The 22,292-nt window shown below is 44.7% G+C and overlaps 1 protein-coding gene across 1 annotated transcript; it reads left to right on the forward strand.

Annotated features, from left to right (window-relative positions):
* The first annotated feature begins 8,369 nt into the window (after positions 1-8,369).
* Tmem30b (transmembrane protein 30B) lies at positions 8,370-12,375 on the forward strand. Its single transcript, XM_055595529.1, has one exon. It carries the CDS (start codon positions 8,495-8,497, stop codon positions 9,569-9,571), a length of 1,077 nt encoding a protein of 358 aa, XP_055451504.1. The 5' UTR covers positions 8,370-8,494; the 3' UTR covers positions 9,572-12,375.
* Positions 12,376-22,292: the final 9,917 nt, after the last annotated feature.

A 22,292-nucleotide genomic window follows, 5' to 3' on the forward strand; every position in this document is an offset into this window, starting at 1 on the left:
CTGTAGGCAAATTCTCTACACAGTTTGAGACCAGCCCCGTCCTCCTTGGTTAATCTGCTGTCTTCTTATCTGGCCATTCCACACCCAATGCCCACCCCAGTCCCACTTTTCGTCTTATACTGCCTCCTGCTGTTCAGCTCAGACTGTACTAACAGTTTCACATTAAGTCAATGACAAAAAACTGCCACAGGGGGAAAGAAGTCTCTTTCTCCACTAGGGGGTAGCACCCCGTCGCTTTTTGAACCGGGAAGGCCGCTGAGTGCAGTTCTTAATGAAAATTGAAGTTCAGACGCGAGTAATTTTTAGGAACTTTTTTGAACATTTGCTGAAACTCTATGAAGCAGTTTAATTTGATTCTTTTAAAATAAAAGCTGCCCCATGGGCAGAGCAACAGGCAAATCGTAAGCAGTATAAACCTGCATGAGGGAACGCCAATTAAAAGCCCAGACTCCATTGCTGTAACATAAACAGTCATGAATTAAATAAAACACAGGCAAGACCTTAGCCCAGCCAGACAAGCAGAGTTATTCTTACTTTAGCAAGAGAAATAGGTATGAGAAAGTTGTCTTTGGAACAAAGGCTTTGCAAAAACAAAAATAATGGCAGTTCAAATGTTCTGGGACTCCTTGCATAAGTAAAATGGAATGGGGTGTAAAAAGTTACCTGCACTACTGAAAGCTGCTTCAATGTTGGAGTCTTCTGAGTTCTTTCTAGGAGAAAAATAAGCCAAGGCACTATAGTGTAGTGGTTGAAATATAGGACTCTAGAATTAAGCTGATCTTTGAACCCTTCATTTCTTGCTAACCACTGCACGAACGTAGGCATTCTCCATTACATTAGTCAAACTCCTGGCTCTGCATCCCTTCACCAGGAAGGACAATCGAACCCACTTCATTGGGTTGCACTCTGAAGTAGATGAAATAATTAAAATTTGGCTGACCTATAGAAGATACTCAGTAAATGGTAGCTTTTTGTTCATTGAAGATGATGTCTTACTTGGGGTAAGACTACTGCTGTGATGAAACACCACGATCAAATCCAACTTTGGGAAGAAAGGGCTTATTTTGTTCACAGTTCCATATAACAGTTCACCATCAAAAGCATTGAGGGCAGGAACCTGGAGGCAGGAGCTGACGCAGAGGCCATGAAGAGTTGCTGCTTACTGGCTTGCTCCCCATGGCTTGTTCAGTCCGCTTTCTTATAGAACTCAGGACCACCAGCCCACCCACAAGGGGCTGGGCCCTCCCCCATCAATCACTAATTAAGAAAATGCCCTTAAGGGCTTTCCTACAGCCCAGTCTTATGAAGGCATTTTCTTAATCGAGGTTCCCTTTTCTCAGATGTTACATTGACATAAAACTAGCCAGTACAGATAGGTAGGAACAGAAATCATTGCATGGAAAGAGATAGTAACTATCATCTAATAAACACATCCATACAGGTAAGAAATTATACGGCAAGAAGAAGAAGAAGAAGAAGAAGAAGAAGAAGAAGAAGAAGAAGAAGAAGAAGAAGAAGAAGAAGAAGAAAGAAAGAAAGAAAGAAACTAAGCAATTTAACCATGGCCACACAGTTATTCTCTCACTTTAGAGTAAAATATGGACTTCCTTAATTCCAGACCAGGATCCTTCCTCCAATATCATATGATGCTCCTAACATCTGATGGCTTATTGTCATACACTGAATTTATTCCTTGGTTTAAAATAGATTTCATTGAAGTAGCAATTATATGACAGTTTGAAAGACTCTTGCTGCACAGATATTTAAGACTTTGAATTTTAAGCTCATTTCTTACCTTAGAAACGTATCCTCAGGAAATAATAAAAAAGAAAATCATATGCAAAATGATTCACTACCATGTACCTTGGAATGCTGAAAAAGGAAGGCTTCATATGTTCACCAATAGAAGAACAATTAAAGATGGCAGACCTGTGACTTACGGAACAGCTAGAAAATGGTAATGAAGCCTAGGAGTGGGCCTCAGTGATAACTGTTCTGAGTGTGCACAGCCTTGAGCTGGATCCCCAACACTGAGAAAAAAAAAAAGGAGTTGGGAAATGGGTTGTTAGAGAGAAAGAAGGAAAAAAGTTAGAAGGTGAGAAAGAAGAGGAGAAAACACAGGAAACATAGAAAATACTTATTTTATTCCACAAGGCAGTGATTTGGCAAGTAGAGTAACAATTTTATTCTCATCCTAATGATAGCCAATTAAAACTAAATACTTACTTGGTTAAAACCTAGAAGATAGAAGGAAAGAATGAAGTGAGTTTAGAGGATTCAAATGAGAAATTTCTTTCTTTCCCCTTGTGTCTTTTTTTTTTTTTAAGACTAATACAATAAAGAATCGTGCACAATGAATTTCTTCATGTGATTGGCACTCCAGAGTTCACATGATCCAAGCATCCTCGAATATACCATGATAAAATGTGTAATAGAAAGGAAAGGCCCAGGACCAGAACCTTTGCCATGCAGTCAGTTTCACTAGCTAGTACAGAAAATACGACACACGCTGCCATCCCTTCAAATCCTAGGTATATTGATTGCAAGACCCCTGAAGGATGCCGAGATCTACAGAGGATCAAATCTCTGACAGAACCTGGTGTAGCGTTTGCATTTAACCTACACATATACCTTAAACTACCTCTAATTTTTTTTTTTTTTTGCAATACAAGAAATGTCCTATATTGTCTACAGAAGGACCCAAGAAATGTCTTAAGAAAGCATTTTCTTAAATGCTTTTCCAATCAAACTTGGTCGAAACTGCAGACATGGATCTCAGCGACACTTTACCTCAGCTCCACCATTCCATCTCAGACAGGTGCTCTTCACAACCTTCCAGGCCAACGGCACACTAACTTCACTAGAACTGGCAGCCTGCTGGACCACCAGCTTGGCTTGGTTTTCTTTACCGTTTTTCTGAAATACTAAGACTCATCACATCAGCTGCCCCAGGGATAGAAAGATGTTGAACATTTTCTTTTTCCATCTGTCCAGAAAACCTCCTAAAGCTAGGCATATTCCGAGACTTAGTTGCATGATTCTCTGGTATTCCTTGGTATTCATGGCAGGGACTCTCTCCTCAACCCTTCCTCGTCCCACTCACACCATCCCTCCCTTCTCCCAGGCAGTTGGCTTTTATTGTATAGAAAGGAATTCCTGGGCTCAGGATCTCATTTTGCACAAGCTTCTCCAGTGACTGACGCTACATACAGTGTGTGTCACCATGTCTAGCTAGAGAGAATTCTTAAATGACTACTTGATGAGTCCAGCCTCTGTCTTTACTTCCCACCATCTGGTTTCAGAGCTAACAAGACACTTGCTTATGGATCCAAGACCTTCAGCCTACTCCTGTCTTGGTACAACCATGTCTATGTCATTATCTCCCTACACACACACACACACACACACACACACACACACACACACCAAATGACATGCCTCTGCCACCTAGAAAGAGGTCCTTCTTTTAGGGTACAAGTTCTTCTAGATCATTATCACTAGCTTTTCTCTTCTTTTTGACAAAGTTCTAAAGAAAGCTGTCTTTTCCCATTGCTTACTTCCCCTCTCTCCAACTCATGACTGAAGCTAACTCCTTCCACCCTGAAGTGGTGTCTCAGACACTAAATCTAAAGTCTCTTCTCCATCTTTCATTTTGTTAGGTTTCAAAATGGCTGAAGTGCCTGCCTATTTAACATATAAAAGCAGACCTGATCACCAAGTTCTCCCTGCAATCCCTCAGCTCCTACCTATCACAGGGCCCTCCTGGTTGGCATACCCTGCCCACAACCCTGACCGCTTTAGGCCAGGGAACTGTAATTCCTAAGAAAAGGCCAGAGAAAGCTAGGCGATAACAGGGGGAAAGGGAACCAGTCCAGGCCCGGATGGGTGCAGCAGGCCAGAGTCAAGAGAAATGCAAACAGTTGAGAAGGATAAAGTGTCCTAGTGCCAAGAACTTCCATCAGGAAGTCCCAAGTGTAACGGGAAACTTGTCAGAGAGAAAAATGTCCCAAATCACAGAGGAAAGGCATCTCTTGTTCTTGTGGATAGAGCCCAGTAGGGCTGACAGAAGCTTCCTGGAACACCTGGAAGCTCTGTAGTAACAGAGTAGTAACACCTGGCGTCTGTAGTAACAGTAACAAAGCGGGTGGCTCAGGGTGACACTTACCCAGTAGAGAAAGAGAAGCTTATACAAAAATACACCAATACAAAGTATTTTGGGGACGGGCTTCCTTAGTGTAAAGGGAGATACAATGATAAACTAATGGCTCAGTAGGACTGAGAAGTTTTGTAAGTGTTGCTTTACACAATCTGGTCATTTTAAGATGGTGAAGTCACATGGCATGTACCCTTTAACCTTAGTAAAGATGGCTGCCAGCCATGTGGCTGCTTACATCTTGATAAGGCTATTTGCCAAGATGGAGGAGAGCCATAGCGTTGCTATTGAAAAACAAATATTTTCTTAGACAAGGGTTGAATCACATATATAGGATGTTGTATCCAATTAAAATTCTTATGTATATTTTTTAACTAATAAGCCTTTTAAGTTTTAAGCCAAATTTTGTTACAGGTTCTTTAATCATACCCAGTGAATTTCTAAATCCTGAGATAGAGTTTACTGTAATGGAAGTTTTGGTTTCTTTTCAAACTCAGTTATGTGGTGTAAATTGTTTTGTTTGTTTTAATCCCAACTATGAGATTTTAGTTTGGGCTTCAGTTTGTCCACAGCTGCTAACTGTCTCATTCGGGACGTGGTCTTTGCCAGCTGGCAACATCCTGCCTTGTGCAGTACAGAGAGGGTGGTGGTCCAGGACTCTGAGGGAATATAAATAGGAGAGCCCAGAAAGAGAAGGTGTGGCAATTTGAAGAGACCAGAGATAGAAGGCGTGACAGTGTGGAGAGACACAAGGAGATGCTTCTTGGTGCAGCAGCTTGGAAGACACAGGCAGAGGAGCCAGCTTGCTACATTTGCTGTTGACAGAGACTGGATTAGCCCCAAAGAACCCACCGACCTTAAACAGCTGGGAGAAGTAAAGGGGTCTGCAGCCCCTCTCCCCACTAACCTTCCCTCTCCTACCTAGGGTTAAAGAGTTGGTGAAAGAGAGAGTGGAGGCTTAACTACCCCAAAAAACACAGAGTTTATAAATGAGCACAACAGTTTACAGCATGGTCTTAAGAGGTTTTTTTAGGTTTTGGATTTTTTTGTTTGTTTTTGAGAACAGAGTACAAAAAGACCCTCCCTGGACCCAGATGTTCTTACTACAGCTTGGCCTCAGTACAGCTCAATGGCCAAAATTTGGTGCCCTTGCTTTCCAAATTCCCCTGGTTTGGGACAACTTCTGTCACCGCACAAGCAAATGATCCCAAAATCTCTTATTTCTAAGATTCTACAACTTTCCACTCTAAAATCTCTTATCTCTAGTTCTTTGCATGAAAGAAAGGAAGAAAGAAAGGAAAGAAAGAGATAAAGAAAGAGAGAGAGAGAAAGAAAAGCAAGGCAACATGACAGCTCCTAGGTACAGTGGAGGAGAAGGTTTATTATAGACATGTGGGAGAGCAGAGCTAGAGGCGGGACCTCTCAGAAAGTCCAGAGTGGGCATGACCAGACTGAGCGGGGCTGTGTGAGGAGAAGAGGGGAAAGGAGAGGGGAACCAGATGAAGCAGCCAGTCAGCACAAAAGCACAAAAAGAATGGGTAACCCATAATGGTTGGATTATATAGGGAAAAGCAGCCCAGCCCCCTGGGCTAGAGAGCTCAGGATGGGAGTGGGCTGTGCAAGCCAAGATGGCCCTGTAACAGGTAGGGACTGAGGGATGCAGGGAGAACCTGGTGGCCAGATCTGCTTTGATACCTTAGAGAGGCACCTCAGTCATTTATTCTGGATTTGAAACCTAAACATGTCTCTTGGCCTTCCGGGTGTGTTTAATCCTATTGGCCATTGTATGCCCTGAAATATTCTCCTCTTTTTTGCTCATTTCCTTAATCAGTGGAATGAGTGAACTATACTTACTGCGTTTAGGCCGTCTGGGAAAGTTTCTGCTTTCTACAGGTGAGCTTGCAGGGGTGTGGCGGTCAGGCAACTGTAGAATTAAGATTCATTAGATAAAAGTCTTGAGAACTGGATTCCTTCCTGCAACCAGAGTGGTGCCAAAGGCTGATTCAGTGACAGGAAGTGGGTGGAAGTCACCAAAAGGGGAAAGATATTTTGTTTGTTCCTTTGTTTTAAATTTTTAAAAGGTAAGGCCTGTGATCCCAGCACTTAGGGAGGCAGAGGCAGGCAGGTCTCTGTGAATTGGAGGCCAGCCTGATCTACAGATCGAGTCCAGGACATCCAAGGCTACACAGAGAAACCCTGTCTCAAAAACAACAATAATGTAGTGTAAGGGACAACGAGCCATACTATGGGGACCTTTGGAGACTGGCATTCTCTTTCTTGCGTTATAAAGAAATAGAGGCAGAACTGAAGACAGCTGCGACTTCTGCAGTGTTCCCTAAGAACTAGCATTTCCAACCTACATTGGTTCAACTGAACAAAATCAACTTTCCACTGCTAAAATGATTTTGCTTTTTAATTTTAGCGTCACTCTTGTACAGCTTGATGTGTGATTGTATGCTAGCTATTGGCTGTTTTGATTCTTATTTCTAAGCAAGTTGGGGAGAGAAGGGTTTATTTCAGATCATACTTCCACATCACAGTCAATCTTATCAAAGGGAGTGAGGGCAGAAACCTGGAGGTGGGAACTGAAGGAGAAGTCATGGATGAAGAGTGCTTATTGGATTGCTTCTCTAGGCTTGCTCAACCTGCTTTCTTATGTCCTCCAGGACTAGTCACCCAGAGGAAGCCCCGCCCACATCAATCATCAATCAGAACAATACCGCATGCCTGCCCACAGCTTCTCAGTGCTGGTTCTTTCTTCTCAGACAACTCTAGTTTACGTCAAGCTAACAACAACACCCTGGACACTATTGTACTGGGCTACAAAGAATCTAGTTTGATCTAATTTCTTTTTCTCTTCTACATTGTTCAGACTAGGGCTGAAGACTTGGAAGACAACTTTTGTTTTGTTTTTGTAGCCCTGGCTGCCCTGAAACTCGCTCTGTAGACCAGGCTGGCCTGGAACGCACAGAGATCCGCCTGCCTCTGCCTCCTAAGTGCTATGATTAAGTGGGTGTGCCACCGCCACACGGTTTGTAAGACTACTTTTAAAACCATTTTTTAACAAGTGTTTTAAATTTCTAAGGTTCCTGGGATTTTGGATGAGGGCTGTGGGCAACACACAATACAGCTGTGGAAGTAGGACAGAGAAAACATTTATTTATACTGTATGAGCTGGAGAAGTGAGTGTACTTCAGTGCCTACAGAAGATTTAATACAAAGTAAAATAGTCCCATGTTCTCCCGTGTATTCTAACCAACCTAGATACAAACAAAAACACAAACAAACCAACCCCAGAATCCCAGGCAACTACTAGGGCTAATTAGAGTTTTTATACAGTCTATAAGTCCTTTTGGTTCAACTTAGGCCAAACTTGCAAATGTGGACATAAGCTAATTGCCCCAGGACCTTGGATCAGGCCTTTCTCTAGTCAAGCAGGTGATCTGAAAAGAAAATCGTATGTAGTCCACAGCATTTTTCCCCCTCCTTGGCCGTCTCTCCAACATTCAAACTCTTCCAGTCTTTGATTCTTTTGAAAAGATCATTTTATTTTTACAGAACTTTCCACCTTTCATAGTTCTTAAGCCAGACTGGCGCATCTGGCTAGAAAATAATTGCCCTTTAAATTAAAAAAAGAAGACTAAGCACCCAGAACTGAAATAGATATAGTTACCATAATGTAAATTTCCCAGGGCACTATAATTTGTGCTTGAAAACCCACTAAAGACTCACCCTTTTCCTTAAACAACGAGGATTAACAACCTTAACAAGGTAATAAATAATCAAGCCAACAGAACCCCACCCTGGAGCAAGCTCTGGGGTGGAACTTTCCGTTTAAGTCAGGCTTGTGACTACCGGGGAAAGTGGCTCAGGCCGCGTAGAAGGCGGAAAGGAACGTGATTACCTGGGCAAAGGTATGAGCCACTCACTCGCCGAGGACTAGGGTAAAGAGAGGAGAGGGGGAGGAGGAGGAGAAGAAGGAGAGGTAGGAGGAGGTGAAGGAGGAGCCGGCCTGGTAGGGTGAGGAACCTGCCCTGCTCACCTGGGAAGGGCGCCACGCTGGGGCGGAGTCCTCCCAGGTCCCCTGGGAGGTGGCGGAACTGAGCAGTCCGGGCACCTGGCAATCCGCCTCACCTGCGTAGGAGGCGGGACGGGCGCACCTGCGCGGGCGGGGGTGGGGTGGGGTGAGGTGGGGTGGGGCGGGGGCGGGGCCGGGGAGCCGCCGTCGAGCCCGGACAGCGAGCGGAGGCGAGAGGACCGGGTTGAGACACCACCACCACCACCACCACCACCACCACCGCCACCACCACTGCCACCGCAGGCCCCGGCTGTGACCCCGCCATGACCTGGAGCGCGTCGGCGCGGGGCGCGCACCAGCCGGACAACACGGCCTTCACCCAGCAGCGCCTCCCGGCCTGGCAGCCGCTGCTGTCTGCCGGCATCACGCTGCCCCTCTTCTTCTGCGCCGGCCTGGCCTTCATCGGCCTGGGCCTGGGCCTCTTCTACTCCTCCAACGGCATCAAGGAGCTGGAGTACGACTACACCGGCAACCCCAGCCGCGGCCACTCGGGCGCCGGCCACTGCTCGCTGTGCGCCGCCGAGGGCCAGGGGCGCGCGCCGCCGCCCCGCTGCTCGTGCTCCTGGAACTTCACGCTGCCGGAGCTGTTCCCGGGCCCCGTGTACCTCTACTACGAGCTGTCCAACTTCTACCAGAACAACCGGCGCTACGGCGTGTCCCGCGACGACTCGCAGCTCAGCGGCCTGGCCGCCTCGCTGCGCCACCCGGCCAACGAGTGCGCCCCCTACCAGTACAACGCCTCCGGCTGGCCCATCGCGCCCTGCGGCGCCATCGCCAACAGCCTGTTCAACGACTCCTTCTCGCTCTGGCACCAGCGGCGGCCCGGGGGGCCGTACGTCGAGGTGCCGCTCGACCGCGCCGCCATCGCCTGGTGGACCGACTACCACGTCAAGTTCCGCAACCCCCCGCTGGTGAACGGCAGCCTGGCGCTGGCCTTCCGCGGCACGGCGCCCCCTCCCAACTGGCACCGGCCGGTCTACGACCTCAGCCCGGATCCCAACAACACCGGCTTCATCAACCAGGACTTCGTGGTGTGGATGCGCACCGCGGCGCTGCCCACCTTCCGCAAGCTGTACGCGCGCATCCGCCAGGGCAACTACTCGGCCGGCCTGCCCCGGGGCGCCTACCGCGTCGACATCACCTACAACTACCCGGTGCGCGCCTTCGGCGGCCGCAAGCTCCTCATCTTCAGCAACATCTCTTGGATGGGTGGCAAGAATCCTTTCCTGGGCATCGCCTATCTGGTCGTCGGCTCCCTCTGCATTCTCGTGGGGTTTGTCATGCTGGTCGTCTACATTCGCTACCAGGACCAGGACGAGGAAGACAGCGAGGACGAGTGAGGCCGTCGACCCCTTCCTGCTCCTCGGCCAAGCCGCTTTCGGCGCTGGCCCTTTGCTCCCAACACAACTTGAGGCTCGCCGACCTCCTGTTGTGGGCGAAGGGCCTGGAGAAGGGAATTAATGACCAGAGACCTCTTAGAGGCGCCGGGCTGTTCTCGGGTTTTGGACGGCAGAATGATGCATCTGGCGATTTCTCCCCAGCTCACCGAGTTGACGTGTCAGGTCCTTCAAGTCCACAGCATTTCAGAGCAAAGGACAGGTCCGATTCTTGGAGTGGAACTCATTAAGACCAGCAACAGCTAGCAGTTGGATCCCGATTCTGAGTCTAAGCTTTTGTGCCTTCAGTTTTCTGGGACGGAGGTATAAGGCGGGAGGGGAAGGGTTGAGATGGAGAGTGGTACCACCCATCGACGGCCTATGCAGCCTGGAGGAGTGGGGAAAGCGCATCTGTTAGAATTTAAGTCGACGAAGAGGCACCAAGCCTTTCGGGTTGTGCCGCAGTAAGGCCAGAATGAGCAAGCTTCCGTGGGAGTCTCCGTGCCCTTGAATCTGGGAATCTTGAGCCAGGTTGGGCCTGAAGCATTCACCTGAGTTCGGTTTTTCCGGTTATAATGTGTTCCCATGAACAGTGGCAATCATAGCTTTCAGGTTTGGCCTTAAACATGGGAAGTTAGCGATTTGCAGAGTGGATGAGAAAAAGTTGCTCAGTCTAGGAAACTAACGTACAGATCTGCAGGGCAGAAACACGTCAACTTGTCATTAAATGTAAAAACCAACTTCACAAGACGCTATGTAAAAACTTGAAAATGCAAGGCCAGTTTGCATGGCTCAGGGGGAAATGCTTCAACCCTAGCAACTTAGCTGCAAATGATGTTAGTGGGAAGTTGTTTCCCTGGAAACAACTTCTTGAGTGGCCCTTGCCTTCTTGCTCACCTCCTTTTCAGTCATCACCACTTTTTTTTAAATGCTTAAGAAAATAATTTAATTCATATCATTTTCACAGAGCGCTATCTTAAATGCAGTTTTAATTCTCAAATGAAACCCATTTCTAGTGATCATGTTTAAAAATGCTATTTTGCATATGCAGAATAGACTCGGGATTATTTTAGCCCTTAAGATAATGTTAAAATTACTCAGCTGCCTTTATTTGATTGCCTACAATTGATACAAAGTTATTCTCAGAGACAACTGGGACAATTTTCTTTTAAACTCCCCCTTTTATGGAACAATAATTTAAGCGAACTTAACAATAAAATTTCCCAGGATACTGTCTTCCAGGTTCACCGAAGAAACTTTACTTGATAGTTGTAGGGATCCTCTGGCCTGGCTGTCTAGAGCACTGTATTTTAATTCTTCTAAGGCAGCACAGGTCTTGTAGTATGTTTTACTTTTATGGCAGTCAAATGTTGAGTTAGAATAATTTCTACACATTCTGTTATTCTGTTCTAGTTGATGCTTAGTTTTGGATGAACAGCATGTCTGTCTAAGATCATCTGGGTCAAAAAGTGACTTAAAATAATCTTGTCTCATTTTTATGTATGTCAAAAAAATTTATTTAGTAATTCCAGTGTGCTGGCTTTCTGACCTCTGAATGTGATAAAATTTAGTATTAGATCACATACTGTGTTTTTTGACTATGAAAAGTTGATCATTTGTATTTTCAGGAAGTTTTATTTATTATGAAAGCTTGACTGATCAGTTGTCCTCTGTCAGATAATGGCGTTTGGTACATTTTTTTTTCATTCTATAGTTGAAGGTAACTATGCATTTCGCTATCCTTTGTAGAGCATTAGTTTTTTGTTATAAATTTTTTATGTGAGACCATGCAGCTTAAAGTCCTGTGATTAAATTGTGGTTTCAGGCTTTGCTTTTGAAAGAGAAGAAAGGTTGTGTTTGTCTTTCTCTGTTATCACATTACTTGGTTCTTTTGAACTATGATCTTAAAGGCACAAACAGTACCAGCATTTACCTCATGCTACTAGCAGATTTATATTGCACCCGGAATGTCACCTTTCAGAATAAGATTCAGTCAATGTGAACTCACTCTTTTATTGCTAACTTCCTAAAACAGAATTTGAATTTTTATCAACAGCCTGTGTTTGAATTACATGATCTTCAACTATTGTTTAAGTTCTGTAAATGACAATCTTTTAACTTTTAATATGAAAGGTCATTAAAGAATGTGATCATAGCAGCCTTGCCTCTCTATGTTTTACTCAGACTGTAAATTTCAATTATTTGTTGGTATTTGAGACCACAGAAGAGCAGAGAGTTTAAAATGGAAGTGTCTGACCTTTGCTTCAGTGACCCCAGGGCTGGGTAGCATTTTTTGCCCAGTGTCATGATTCTGGTTGTATCCCTGTGGAAGTGTATCCCAACTGGAAGTATGCCTTCTACAAGTGAGACACAGAGCAAACCCCAGAAGTTAAACCAGAAATCAACTTTGACCTACTTTGTGAAATAAAGGTACAAAACGGAAGTGTTCAGTCAGATACTGAATACCTTTATTTGGATTGTTCACTGCAAGTAAATAACAACAACAACAAAACATTAATGAAACAAGGTGAGGTTTGGAGCAGCTCCTCAACTGAAGTCACTCAGCAATCTGCTTACTAGACCGTTGTTAAAAGTCAAGGACGTTGTTTCCTTTGGGACAAATGTTACTAGGTAAGATTATAAACAAAATTCCTTCTGCCACACCAAAGAGCTGTTGGTGAGTCTCAGTGTTATCAACCAGCTCCTTATCTGGACTTGGGTGAAAGTCATCAGTCACTGTCAATAAATTTAAATTTTAAAATTTAAAATTTTTCACTGGACGTTCATTTGTATCCCACATTTTTTTTTTTTTTGTTTTAATTTTTTTTTTTTTTGCTATAGGTAAAACAGAACTGGTTAATTTTAGTTGGCAATTAAAAAACAAATTCCACTCCCTCCCCCAGGAGAATTTCTCTTCATTCTTTCAGCAACTAAATGAAGAGTCACTTAAAGGGCCCTGCCAAATGGGCCTGAAACTCACTAAGGCCCCAACGACATCTCCTAAGAGAGCGTCGCTTTATAAAGAAATGGCTGAAACTTTTAGCTGTTTTCCAGAGGCTGACGTTACACACCAGCAGCATAGTTTCCCCCTTAAGAACAGCGGCGAGCGTTTAGGGAAAACTACCCGCGCTGCTCTATGACCTTGTGTGAAGATCGCTGTCGTTAGCGCCCCTTGCGTCTAGGAGATGTCTCCAGCACGCCAGCATGCCTTCAGTTCACATACCTGCTGGGTAAGCTTGAAGAGCACAGACACGGAGGATGAAGGGGAAAGATGCGCGGGACATGATCCTAAACCGACAGAGGGCAAGGGGTCAAGAGCCAGCCGCAGTGGAACCTGAAGACGTCGGGGCTGGCTCAGCCACAGAATCCACCAACCACAGGGCTTTGTGAGATACAGCGAGCGAAAAGTGGCTCACCTCCTTCTGTACCCGTAAGCTTGCCTTTTTGAGGGCAATGTATCGTTTCCTTAGGAGCAAATTATTGTTGTCAGGTGCCTTCAAGGTCCTGCCCTCCACGCTGACATAGTAGCCAGTGAAAACTGTAAACAATGTGTCATTAATAAGGATTATTTTGTTTCTTCCAAAAGTTATCAAGACCAAAGAGGTAGGGATATATTCCTTCCTATTTTGTTCAAAACTCTACAAAATAATAATAATAATAAGCAATGACAGCTTGGGAGATGACTCAGTAAGCAGAGGCATTTGCTGCCAACCCTGCCAATTCTAGTTTTATTCCCAGGATCTACGATCTACAGAGTGAAAGGGGAGAGCTGACTGCTGCAGGTTTTCTGCTGACCTCCACACTGGAGTTCCTGTACATGTATGCCCCTCCACACACACACACACACACACACACACACACACACGCACAAGCACACCCAATAAATAAGTGTAATAATAATTCAAGTAGCATGCCCTAGAAACAGAAGCGTAGTGCTGAGTGAAGTGGCGGCCATTGAAATGGCTTCCTTAGTTATTTTTTAATTATTGCATTCATCTATTCGCTTTATGTCTGTGTGCGTGTGTGTGCCTGCCTGTTTGCACGGCGCATGCTTGAACCAAGTGTTCACAATCCACAACACACATGTAGAAGTCAGAGGACAACCTTCAGGAGTTGCTTTTTGTTTTTTTGTTTTGTTTTTTTCAGATTTATCTTTTCTTATGTATAAGTGTTTTGCCTGCCTTATGTATGTGGACCACGTACATGCCAGGTGCCTGGGGTTAGGAGAAGGCATTGGATCCCTCGGAACTGGGGTTTTCAATGACTGTGAGCTACGATGCCAGTGCTAGGACTCAAACCTGGTTCCTCTGCTAGAAAGAGCAAGTGCTCTCAACTGCCGAGCCATCTCCCCAGCCCCTCCGGAGTCTATTCTATCTTTCTACCGTGTGGCCCCTAGGGCTCAAACCCATGTCATCAGTCTTAGTGGCCAACACCCTTATCTGCTGAGCTATCTTGTTATCCCTGCTTCACCATTTTAAAAAAATAATTTTATTTTGAGCAGTTTCATGTGTGTGTGTGTGTGTGTGTGCTCTGATTGCTTTCTTTAACACCCTCTCATTTCTTTCCCATTCTTATCACAGATTCCCCTCCCCCATCCATACTAGAACTTTTCCTTTATTCATGACTTTCAGTTTTCTTACCTATTTAATTTGGCTAGGCCCATCATGGAACTACTGGATTGGAAGTGTCTATTGGCGCTTAATGGGGTCATCAGTGGGTGGAAAGTGAAGACAATGGTGTGCCCACTTCCTGAATCTATTGAGGTCCCCTGGGCCTCTCCATCATCCGTGCCTGACTGTTGATGAAGCCCAGGGCTGCTGTGAGTTTGGTTGTGACTTCTCCAGAAACATGGTGCCCTTCTTCTTATCTGCTGGCTTATCCCTTCTCCCCGCCTCCTCTTCCACAGTGTTTCCTGAGGCTTAGAGGGGATGGTATAAATGTCTTGTTTAGGCCTGAGCACTTGTCTGTCTCGAATTCTCAGGACCTTGGGGCAGCCGTGAGCTTCTGAATTCTCTACCCTGCTTCATCATTTAAAAATAATTTTAAACCGGGCTCAGTGGCGCACACCTGTGATCCCAGCACTTGGGGAGGCAGAGGCCAGGGGATCCCTGTGAGTTCAAGGCCAGGCTGGTCTACAAAGCAAGTCCAGGACAGCCAAGGCTACACAGAGAAAGCATGTCTTGAAAAAAAAAAAAGTTTAAAAATAATGTTATTCTTGTTATGAATTACAAGGGCATTTCCTATTGTTTTTTTTTTCTTTTTCTCCTCTTCATGCGTACATGCAATAGGGTATGCATGCATATGTACATGTATTTGTGTGTGTGTGTGTGGCAGGTGTTTGTGCATGCCTGGGAAGGTCCAGAGTTGGGAGTCCACACCCACTGTACTCTAGTCCCTGAGTCAGGGACTATCAATCAATCCCATAGCTCATTGATATAGCTTGTCTTCTTAGCCAGTTTGCATCCCGCGTTCCCTGTGTTCTCCCTCTGGGTCTGAAATTTCAAGCAGATTGCCAGGCCCACCTGAGATTTGCGTGGGTCTTCTTGGTTTCAGAAAGTGCTTTCATCACTGAGCCCATGTTTAATTTAGCTCCTGTTAACACACGGAAAATAGCAGATACGACACTTCTCACTCAGGCTGAGTAACAGAATTGGAAACTGATTTTTTTTTTTCCTGCACGTCTTTAAAACTTAAGACTTATCAGTTACCCCAACACAATTTTTAGCTGACTGGATGTGGCACCTGTCAAGTTCCCCTTAGAGAAGAAGCCGATTGGTGCTGTGTTCACTTGCATGAATCTTTAAGACATGACTGAATGGTTGATACGGAAGTATCAATCCTCCTGTCTCCAAAACTGTATTCTCTCCTAACTCACATTTCCAAGCCCCTCTTAGATACGCCTGAAGGTGCCCACAGGTGCCTGAGTGGTCAGAGCCAAACTTACTATTGTCTCCTGGAGGCCTTGCACTTCCGTCCTAGTTACTGTTTCATTGCTGTGAAGAAACATCATGACCAAGGCAACTTACAAAAGCAAGCGTTGAAGTGGGGGTTTGTGTGCAGTTCCAGAACGGTAGTTGGTGCCCATTACTGTGGGGGGAGCATGAAAGCAGGCAGGCAGGTAGGCATGGTGCTGGAGCAGTAGTTGAGAGCTTACACCTTGATTCAGAGGCAGCAGGTGTGGAGGGGGGAGAGAGAGAGAGAGAAAGAGAGAGAGAGCCCATGAATGACAGGGGCTCTTGAAACCGCAAAGCCAACTCCCAGTGATACGCCTGCTCCAACAAGGCTACACCTTACCTAATCCTTCCCCCAAAATTCCACTAACTGGGGACCAAGCATTCAAACATATGGGCCTACGGGGGCCATTCTCACTTAAACCACCACACCTTCAAAAGTACTTAACCTAGCTTCTCCGTGCTGTTAGTCAAAATCCTGAGCTGCCTGCTTGGCTGGCCTGTTTCTGTTTTTTCCTGCTTCCAGCTGTTGTCAGACACTGAGGCTTCTGCCTCCCAAAGGCACCGTCAATCAAGCCCATCTTTACTGCTGCCCCGGCCTTGCTTTGTTCTTTCTCACCTGGAACTTGGAGGCGCCTCCTGGCCAGCATTCCAGTTGCCTCTTCTCATTATGACCACCACCCAAATTACAAACCTCACGTGTTAGCCCCCAGCTTAGAATCTCTTGCGTCTATGTACAGCCTGCTGGAGGGAGTCTAAATCCTCGAAGAGGTCCTGGAGGCTTTGCTCTGTATCTCCAAGCACCTTTCTTCGAAGACTCTACGAAACTGTAGCCCTCCTTCTCTCTTCAAACTCCCATCTTCAGCCTAGTCCTTTTGGTATCCATTTCAGCCCTCTCTTGGGGTATTTGCCGTGTTGCCCAGATGGAGAGAGTTCCCCTCTCCATCTCAGTGCTCAGGCTGTTAACTCTACAGACGGGTGAGAACTTGTTCCCTCTTTTGTTTTTTGTTTTTGTTTGTTTTTTTCATTGCCAGTCCCTGGTACCTGGACTAGTACACATACACCCTTAAACAGCTGTTAAATGACAGCTAGGAAACCAATAATTGCATTACTTTACTGCCATGGAACCCTTCGTTGCCTATAGTTGAATGTGCAGGAAATAAGTCAGGAAACAAATGAGATGCAGAAATGACACTGTAAAAAATTGGAAATTTTAGGGTTAACAGTGCCGTGGACACACTTATATTCTGAACAACACGGAAACACTAAGCTTCAAGTTCCCATCTGTAGAGCTTAAGTGTTTGGTCGGGGTTTCCTCCATAAAGTAATTTGCAGAAATGAGTAGCAGATGGGTTGCATTAGCCCTCGATAGTGAGACGGTTCCTTTCTGCTCACAGGGAATCACTGCCTTTGCTAGTAACTGCAGTATGTTAATGGGATATTCACATTTTTGTGGTGCTTCTTTATAGAGGAGAGTTTTTTACTCACTGAAGTATTTTATAATACAATGTAAAATGAACATTGCTTTCTTGTGCTGGGTAATTGCCTCAGAATCCATTTAGGCAAAAATAGCATGATGGAGAACTGCCCCAAAGGAAGGCAAAACCAAACACAATAGTAGCTTTCCTGTTTGCTGTTTGGTGTTTTGTTTATAATGTTTAGCACATCTTGATATCTCCATAATAGCAATTTTAGAACTATAAATGATACTTTACAGAGGTCACACCATAGTTATTTAAGTTCTGGGGTTGATTTCCCTGAGCACTAAGTAGCTACGAATGAATTATGTTTAGTCTGATCTGCCACAGAAGGGCCATAAACCTCCAAGTTGCTGCAAACCATGGAATATCACTTCAATACGTCAGGAAAGCTGTACATGGAGAAGAATAATGCAGGACAAGGGAAAGGTATGTTTGTGTTTTAAAAGTAATATATGGTGCTGGGAAGAAGTTATAAAAAAATTATGTTACATTGAACTTTCCTTGGATTCCAGAAAACAAGTTAAGAAATGGATTTGGATTTGTTCTAAGCCATGGAGGAGCCAGAGAAATGATTTAAGGAAGGAGCCTTGGTCCCAGAATAAGGAATGGCCTTGCCTCTGGAGTCCATCAAAAAGAGGAAAACAAAGACAAGTCTCAAGATCCCACAGTGAGTTTGCAAACTTCCCTTTGTGCCAGGATTCTTTTTCACTGGCTCCAGGCAAGTGTTTGTGTGGCCACTGTGAAGTGAGCGTTGGGGAGGCTTTCAGCAATAAGATACAGTTCATTTTTAAAGTTAAGCCCAGTTAAGTAGCTTATGCTGAAATGTTTCCAGATGACACCCTAGGTGAACTATCTTGGCTCTCAGCTTCATCTTGACAAGCTCAATGTTTTCTCCATTTTGTTAGCACAGAAACAAGACTTTAGAGGAAGAAACTGGCCCAAGGTCGAAGCTAGTTGAGAGACAGCAGATATTCCAGCTAGCCCAGGGAGACTTCAGAAACTGCTTGCTCCTGGGAGTCAGTTAGCTGGCATTTGCTAGCTTAAGGTTTCTAGGGCTCCTCTAAGAGCAGAGTAGCTGATTCCAAAGGTGTACACTACTGCCCTCTTCTGGAGATTGGCAGAACCACCAGCATTTACTAGCTTGAGGTTTAAGGCCAGAGGCTTTTATTAGATGGTGTATGAACATGTGAAATATTAGCTGTGCAAATGAAAAACTTCTGCTGGGCATGATCTCCCAACCTGTAATCTCAGCGATTTGGAGATTAAGGCAGAAAGTGCTCTGAGTTCCAGACCAGCCTGGACTAAAGCGAAACCTTGTCTCAAAAAATGAATTAGGCTATCAAGATAGCTCAGAGGGTAAAGGAGATGGTCAGGACAGTCTGGAGACCTGAATTTGATCCCTATCTTTGTAAGGGTGGTAGGAAGGAACTGACTCCACAAAGTGGCCCTTTGACCCCCATTTGTGCTCTGTGGAACAGGCATGCCTCCCCAGTAAAAATAAATTTAAAAAATTTAAAACAAACAATAAATATATTGATACATAATTAAAATTCTTGTTAGTAAATAAAGTAGATACTTACAAATTGTATGATAATTAGGTGAATTTTAATAATTTAATTAATTGATTGAAAAAGACACTGGCATGTTGATCATTAAATTTTACTCAAATAATAATAGGTTATTTCTTCAATGGCCTTCTAAAGGTTGCTACCAATCATTTTTCACCTGTAACACATTATTATTTTTTTTTTTACAGAATAAATAAAGTTTGGAACCATGTCATAAGGAAAGGATTTACACTCTAATGCTGGAAAAGTATCAGTCGTTTGAGAGGCACAAAGAATGAGAAACAACCACCACTGCTCTTTTACCAGACAATTTTGTAAAACAAGCAGCTCTTTCTCCCTCTTCTCCCCTGCATCCCACATGGTGGACATCTAAGCTGTGCATATCTCAGACAAATGCTGTGCACCATCTGTAGTCTGCTGTCCCTGGGCTTTTGAGACAGTCTACTGGCTAGCCAAGGCTGACCCTGAGTAGCAATTTTTCTGCTTCACCCTCTTGGGCTCTGGAATTACAAACATATACCAGCACACCTGACTGTGAGTTTTTTCACAGTAGAAGCTGCAGTCTTAAAATGAAAGACTGATGAATACTGATGGATGCCTTCCCTGTTTGCTGTAGGACTTTGCCTCCCAGTTGGATGGACCCTGTTGGTAGCTATTTCTTTCAAAAAGAGAAATTCTGGCACCTTTTACTAGAGGGAATATGAGTTTACTAACTTGGGGGTCTCAGAAATCGCTTACATCAAAGTAATTAAAACAGAATGTTTCTGGTGTAGCCAGGCACAGTGGCGCATCCCCTTAATCCCAGCACTCAGGGAGGCAGAGGCAGGAAGATTGCTATGAGTTTGAGGCCAGCCTGGTCTACAAAGTCCAGGCCAGCCAATGCTACCCAGAGAAACCCTGTCTCAAAAAAAAAAAAAAAAAAAAGTTTCTGGTTCAAGTAATTTTAAACCTCACACATTTTTTCTGAGGTTGGAATTAGAAGTGAAGAAATGAATTTTTTATAAAACCCTTAGAACCGAACACCATGATCTAGCAACCAAACAAACCCTATCTATCCCGTGCAAACTGCACATTTCTCCCTCACATTTTAACATCTTTGAAAAAATCAAGGCATGCCTTAGGTTCTTGGCATCTCATAATCCATGGCCCCTAACAGCCAGGGGACTGGTACCCAGACTTGCTGTCATCCAGGTGTTATATTCTACCATCATGCATTGGAGCAAAAACATTGCGCCGTGTTCAATAAAACAGACACTGAAGCTTCTTTCACTGACAGGGTTCCGAACACTTGTCTCAGTACAAAACAGAAGTTTCAGGAAAGCTTTAGCCAATTTACCCTATGCACATTTTTCTTTCAAGTCAATCTCATGTATCCTGGACCAACCTTGAATTTGCTGTTTAGTCAAGGATGACCTTGAACTTCTGATCTTCCTGCCTCTGCAGTGTGTGTCAGCATGCTGGGTCATTTTTCCCTTTCTGTGTCTTTGAAGCATGGTACATGAATGAGCTCTGTAAATAGATTTAAAAGAGCCCACTCAGTGAAGGAAATGGCTGGGTCCTGTTCTAATTGTTAACATTTTTTCCTCTTAGTGGCACATAGAGTAAAGACAGATCTTATGATTAATGCCACCTTCCACTCAATGAATCATATAGTATCATAACAGAGCAGAGGAAAGAATGCTTCTGAATTTAAAAGCAGATGACATACAACGGCAGTACCAAAAAGCACATCACTCAATTTGCACTGCCCAGAACATAAATCAATTTTGAGAAGAAAATGGAATTTTCAGAACTCTCTCACTCCTCTGATGCAACTAGATAATGGAAGAGTGAAATAATGCGCCAGATGCCAACATGGATAAACCCCACAGCAGGCAGCAGCTCGCTGTAAAGGCTGGATGCAGGCCAGCCAACTTGTGCACCATGGGACCGATAGGTGTGGTGCTCGGAGATCAAAGCCAACATGGAGCTCAGCTGAAGGCAGGGTGATGTACCTCATTAAAAAGATGCACAGGGGAACTGAATGTCAGCAGAGTGAGAATACCGAAGTGTCTTTCTCAGTCCCCGAGGTCTCCTTTGGATCAGGAAGCATTGCTGGAAAGGCATACATCATGGGCCTGAGTATGACATCTCTCTACGCTATGAGTGGAGCGTGAGTGCGTGAAGCTGGTGACCGAATATAAATCAGAGTCATTTCTGTTGACAGGAAATAAAGTTAGACTATCAGACATACTCAGAGCCAATATCTGCTTTCATGTTTTTCAAGTTATGAGGGAAAGATGTCTTCCATTATGGGAAATGTGTCAGAGCTGATCCTGGGCCAGGCTATTCCTCCCAGCTTCCTCTCTCGGCCAAGACTGGAAACCACACTGTGATAAAACATCACTGCGGGGGTGGGGGGTCGGGGGGGTGCTTCAAGCAAAGCCTCCTCCTTAGACTGGCCTGGCTAGAAACTCCTTCCACTCACCCTCTGTCTCTCAGCTCAAGGAACCCGGCTTCAGTTTTGCCGCCAAACATAATTTCTCATTTCCTACCTCTTGATTGCCTGCCTAGGCTTCATTTTATCAGAGCTCAGGGAATCGGGTTTTCTTCACATGCACACACTCTTGGGTGAAAGCGAGAGCCCGTTGTATTTGATGTGTACAAATATTGAGGTAGTGAGCAGGCTTCTACATAACCAGCATGCATACAGAGCAATTTCCAGGTCCACATTCTTAGAAGACTTCTTTTGATCTTTTATAAAGCAGGTGTCCATGTGTCTTCACTTGAGTCCGACCACAGATTCAAGAGGTTGTCACGGTGTCTCTTTGCAGCAATAAAACCCTAACTAAAGCTAAGGTGCTGACACACCCCTTTAATCCCAGCACTTGGAAGGCAGAGGCAGGCGGAGTTCAAGGCCAGCCTGTGCTACAGAGTTCCAGGACAGCCAGGGCTACACAGAAATCCTGTCTCAAACAACAAACAAACAAAGAAACGAACCAAACAAACCAAAACTAACTAAGACACTGGTCTACAGTTTTCTTTAATATTAAAGGATTAGTTGTTTCTCAGAAATATCTCAATTGTTTCTTTTTTTTTTTTTTAATAAGAAGTTGTATAGAGTCAGTTTGTTGCATCAGAATTCCATGGTCAAACAAAATAAAATTAGATTTTTTCCACCAAGGACTTTTTAGACTTGTGAGAGAGGCATGCCTCTAAGTCTGGTGAAGGAGAGCAAGTGCGCAGAACACAATTTTATTTGAACAAGCTCCTCTTCTTCACTCTGCTACTAACGGTCACGCTGCAAACCTTGGAGCTCGTTGCTCTAGGAATGGTTTCTTGAAAATTGCAATTGGCAGATTTTAAGAGTTCCTAACAGAGGGCAGTGCTGCTATCTCACACTGAGGAGTGTGTGTGTGTGTGTGTGAGTGTGTGTGTGTGTGTGTGTGTGTGTGTGTGTGTGTGTGTGTGTGGTCTGTGCTGCAGGCACACAAATGCACAAGTGACCTTGGCCATACCCACACATGAGGAAGCCAGCAAAAGCCACTGGGTGTCTCCCTGTCTCATCACCATCTTACCGCCTTGAGACTGAGTGTAGCGCTGAGCTGTTAACTTGTTATTTGGGTTGAACTGGCTGGCGAGCCAGCTCTCGGGACCCACCCCTACCTACACTCCCCTCCCCCTGCGCCCAGGGGGTTGCAGACAC

Source organism: Psammomys obesus, unplaced genomic scaffold, assembly GCF_907164565.1.
Source record: "Psammomys obesus unplaced genomic scaffold, mPsaObe1.curated_primary_1811, whole genome shotgun sequence".
NCBI lineage: Eukaryota > Metazoa > Chordata > Mammalia > Rodentia > Muridae > Psammomys > Psammomys obesus.

Bases quoted from the DNA above. Each gene is read 5' to 3' on its own strand.
- Tmem30b (XM_055595529.1), top strand. From the start codon at position 8,495: ATGACCTGGAGCGCGTCGGCGCGGGGCGCGCACCAGCCGGACAACACG.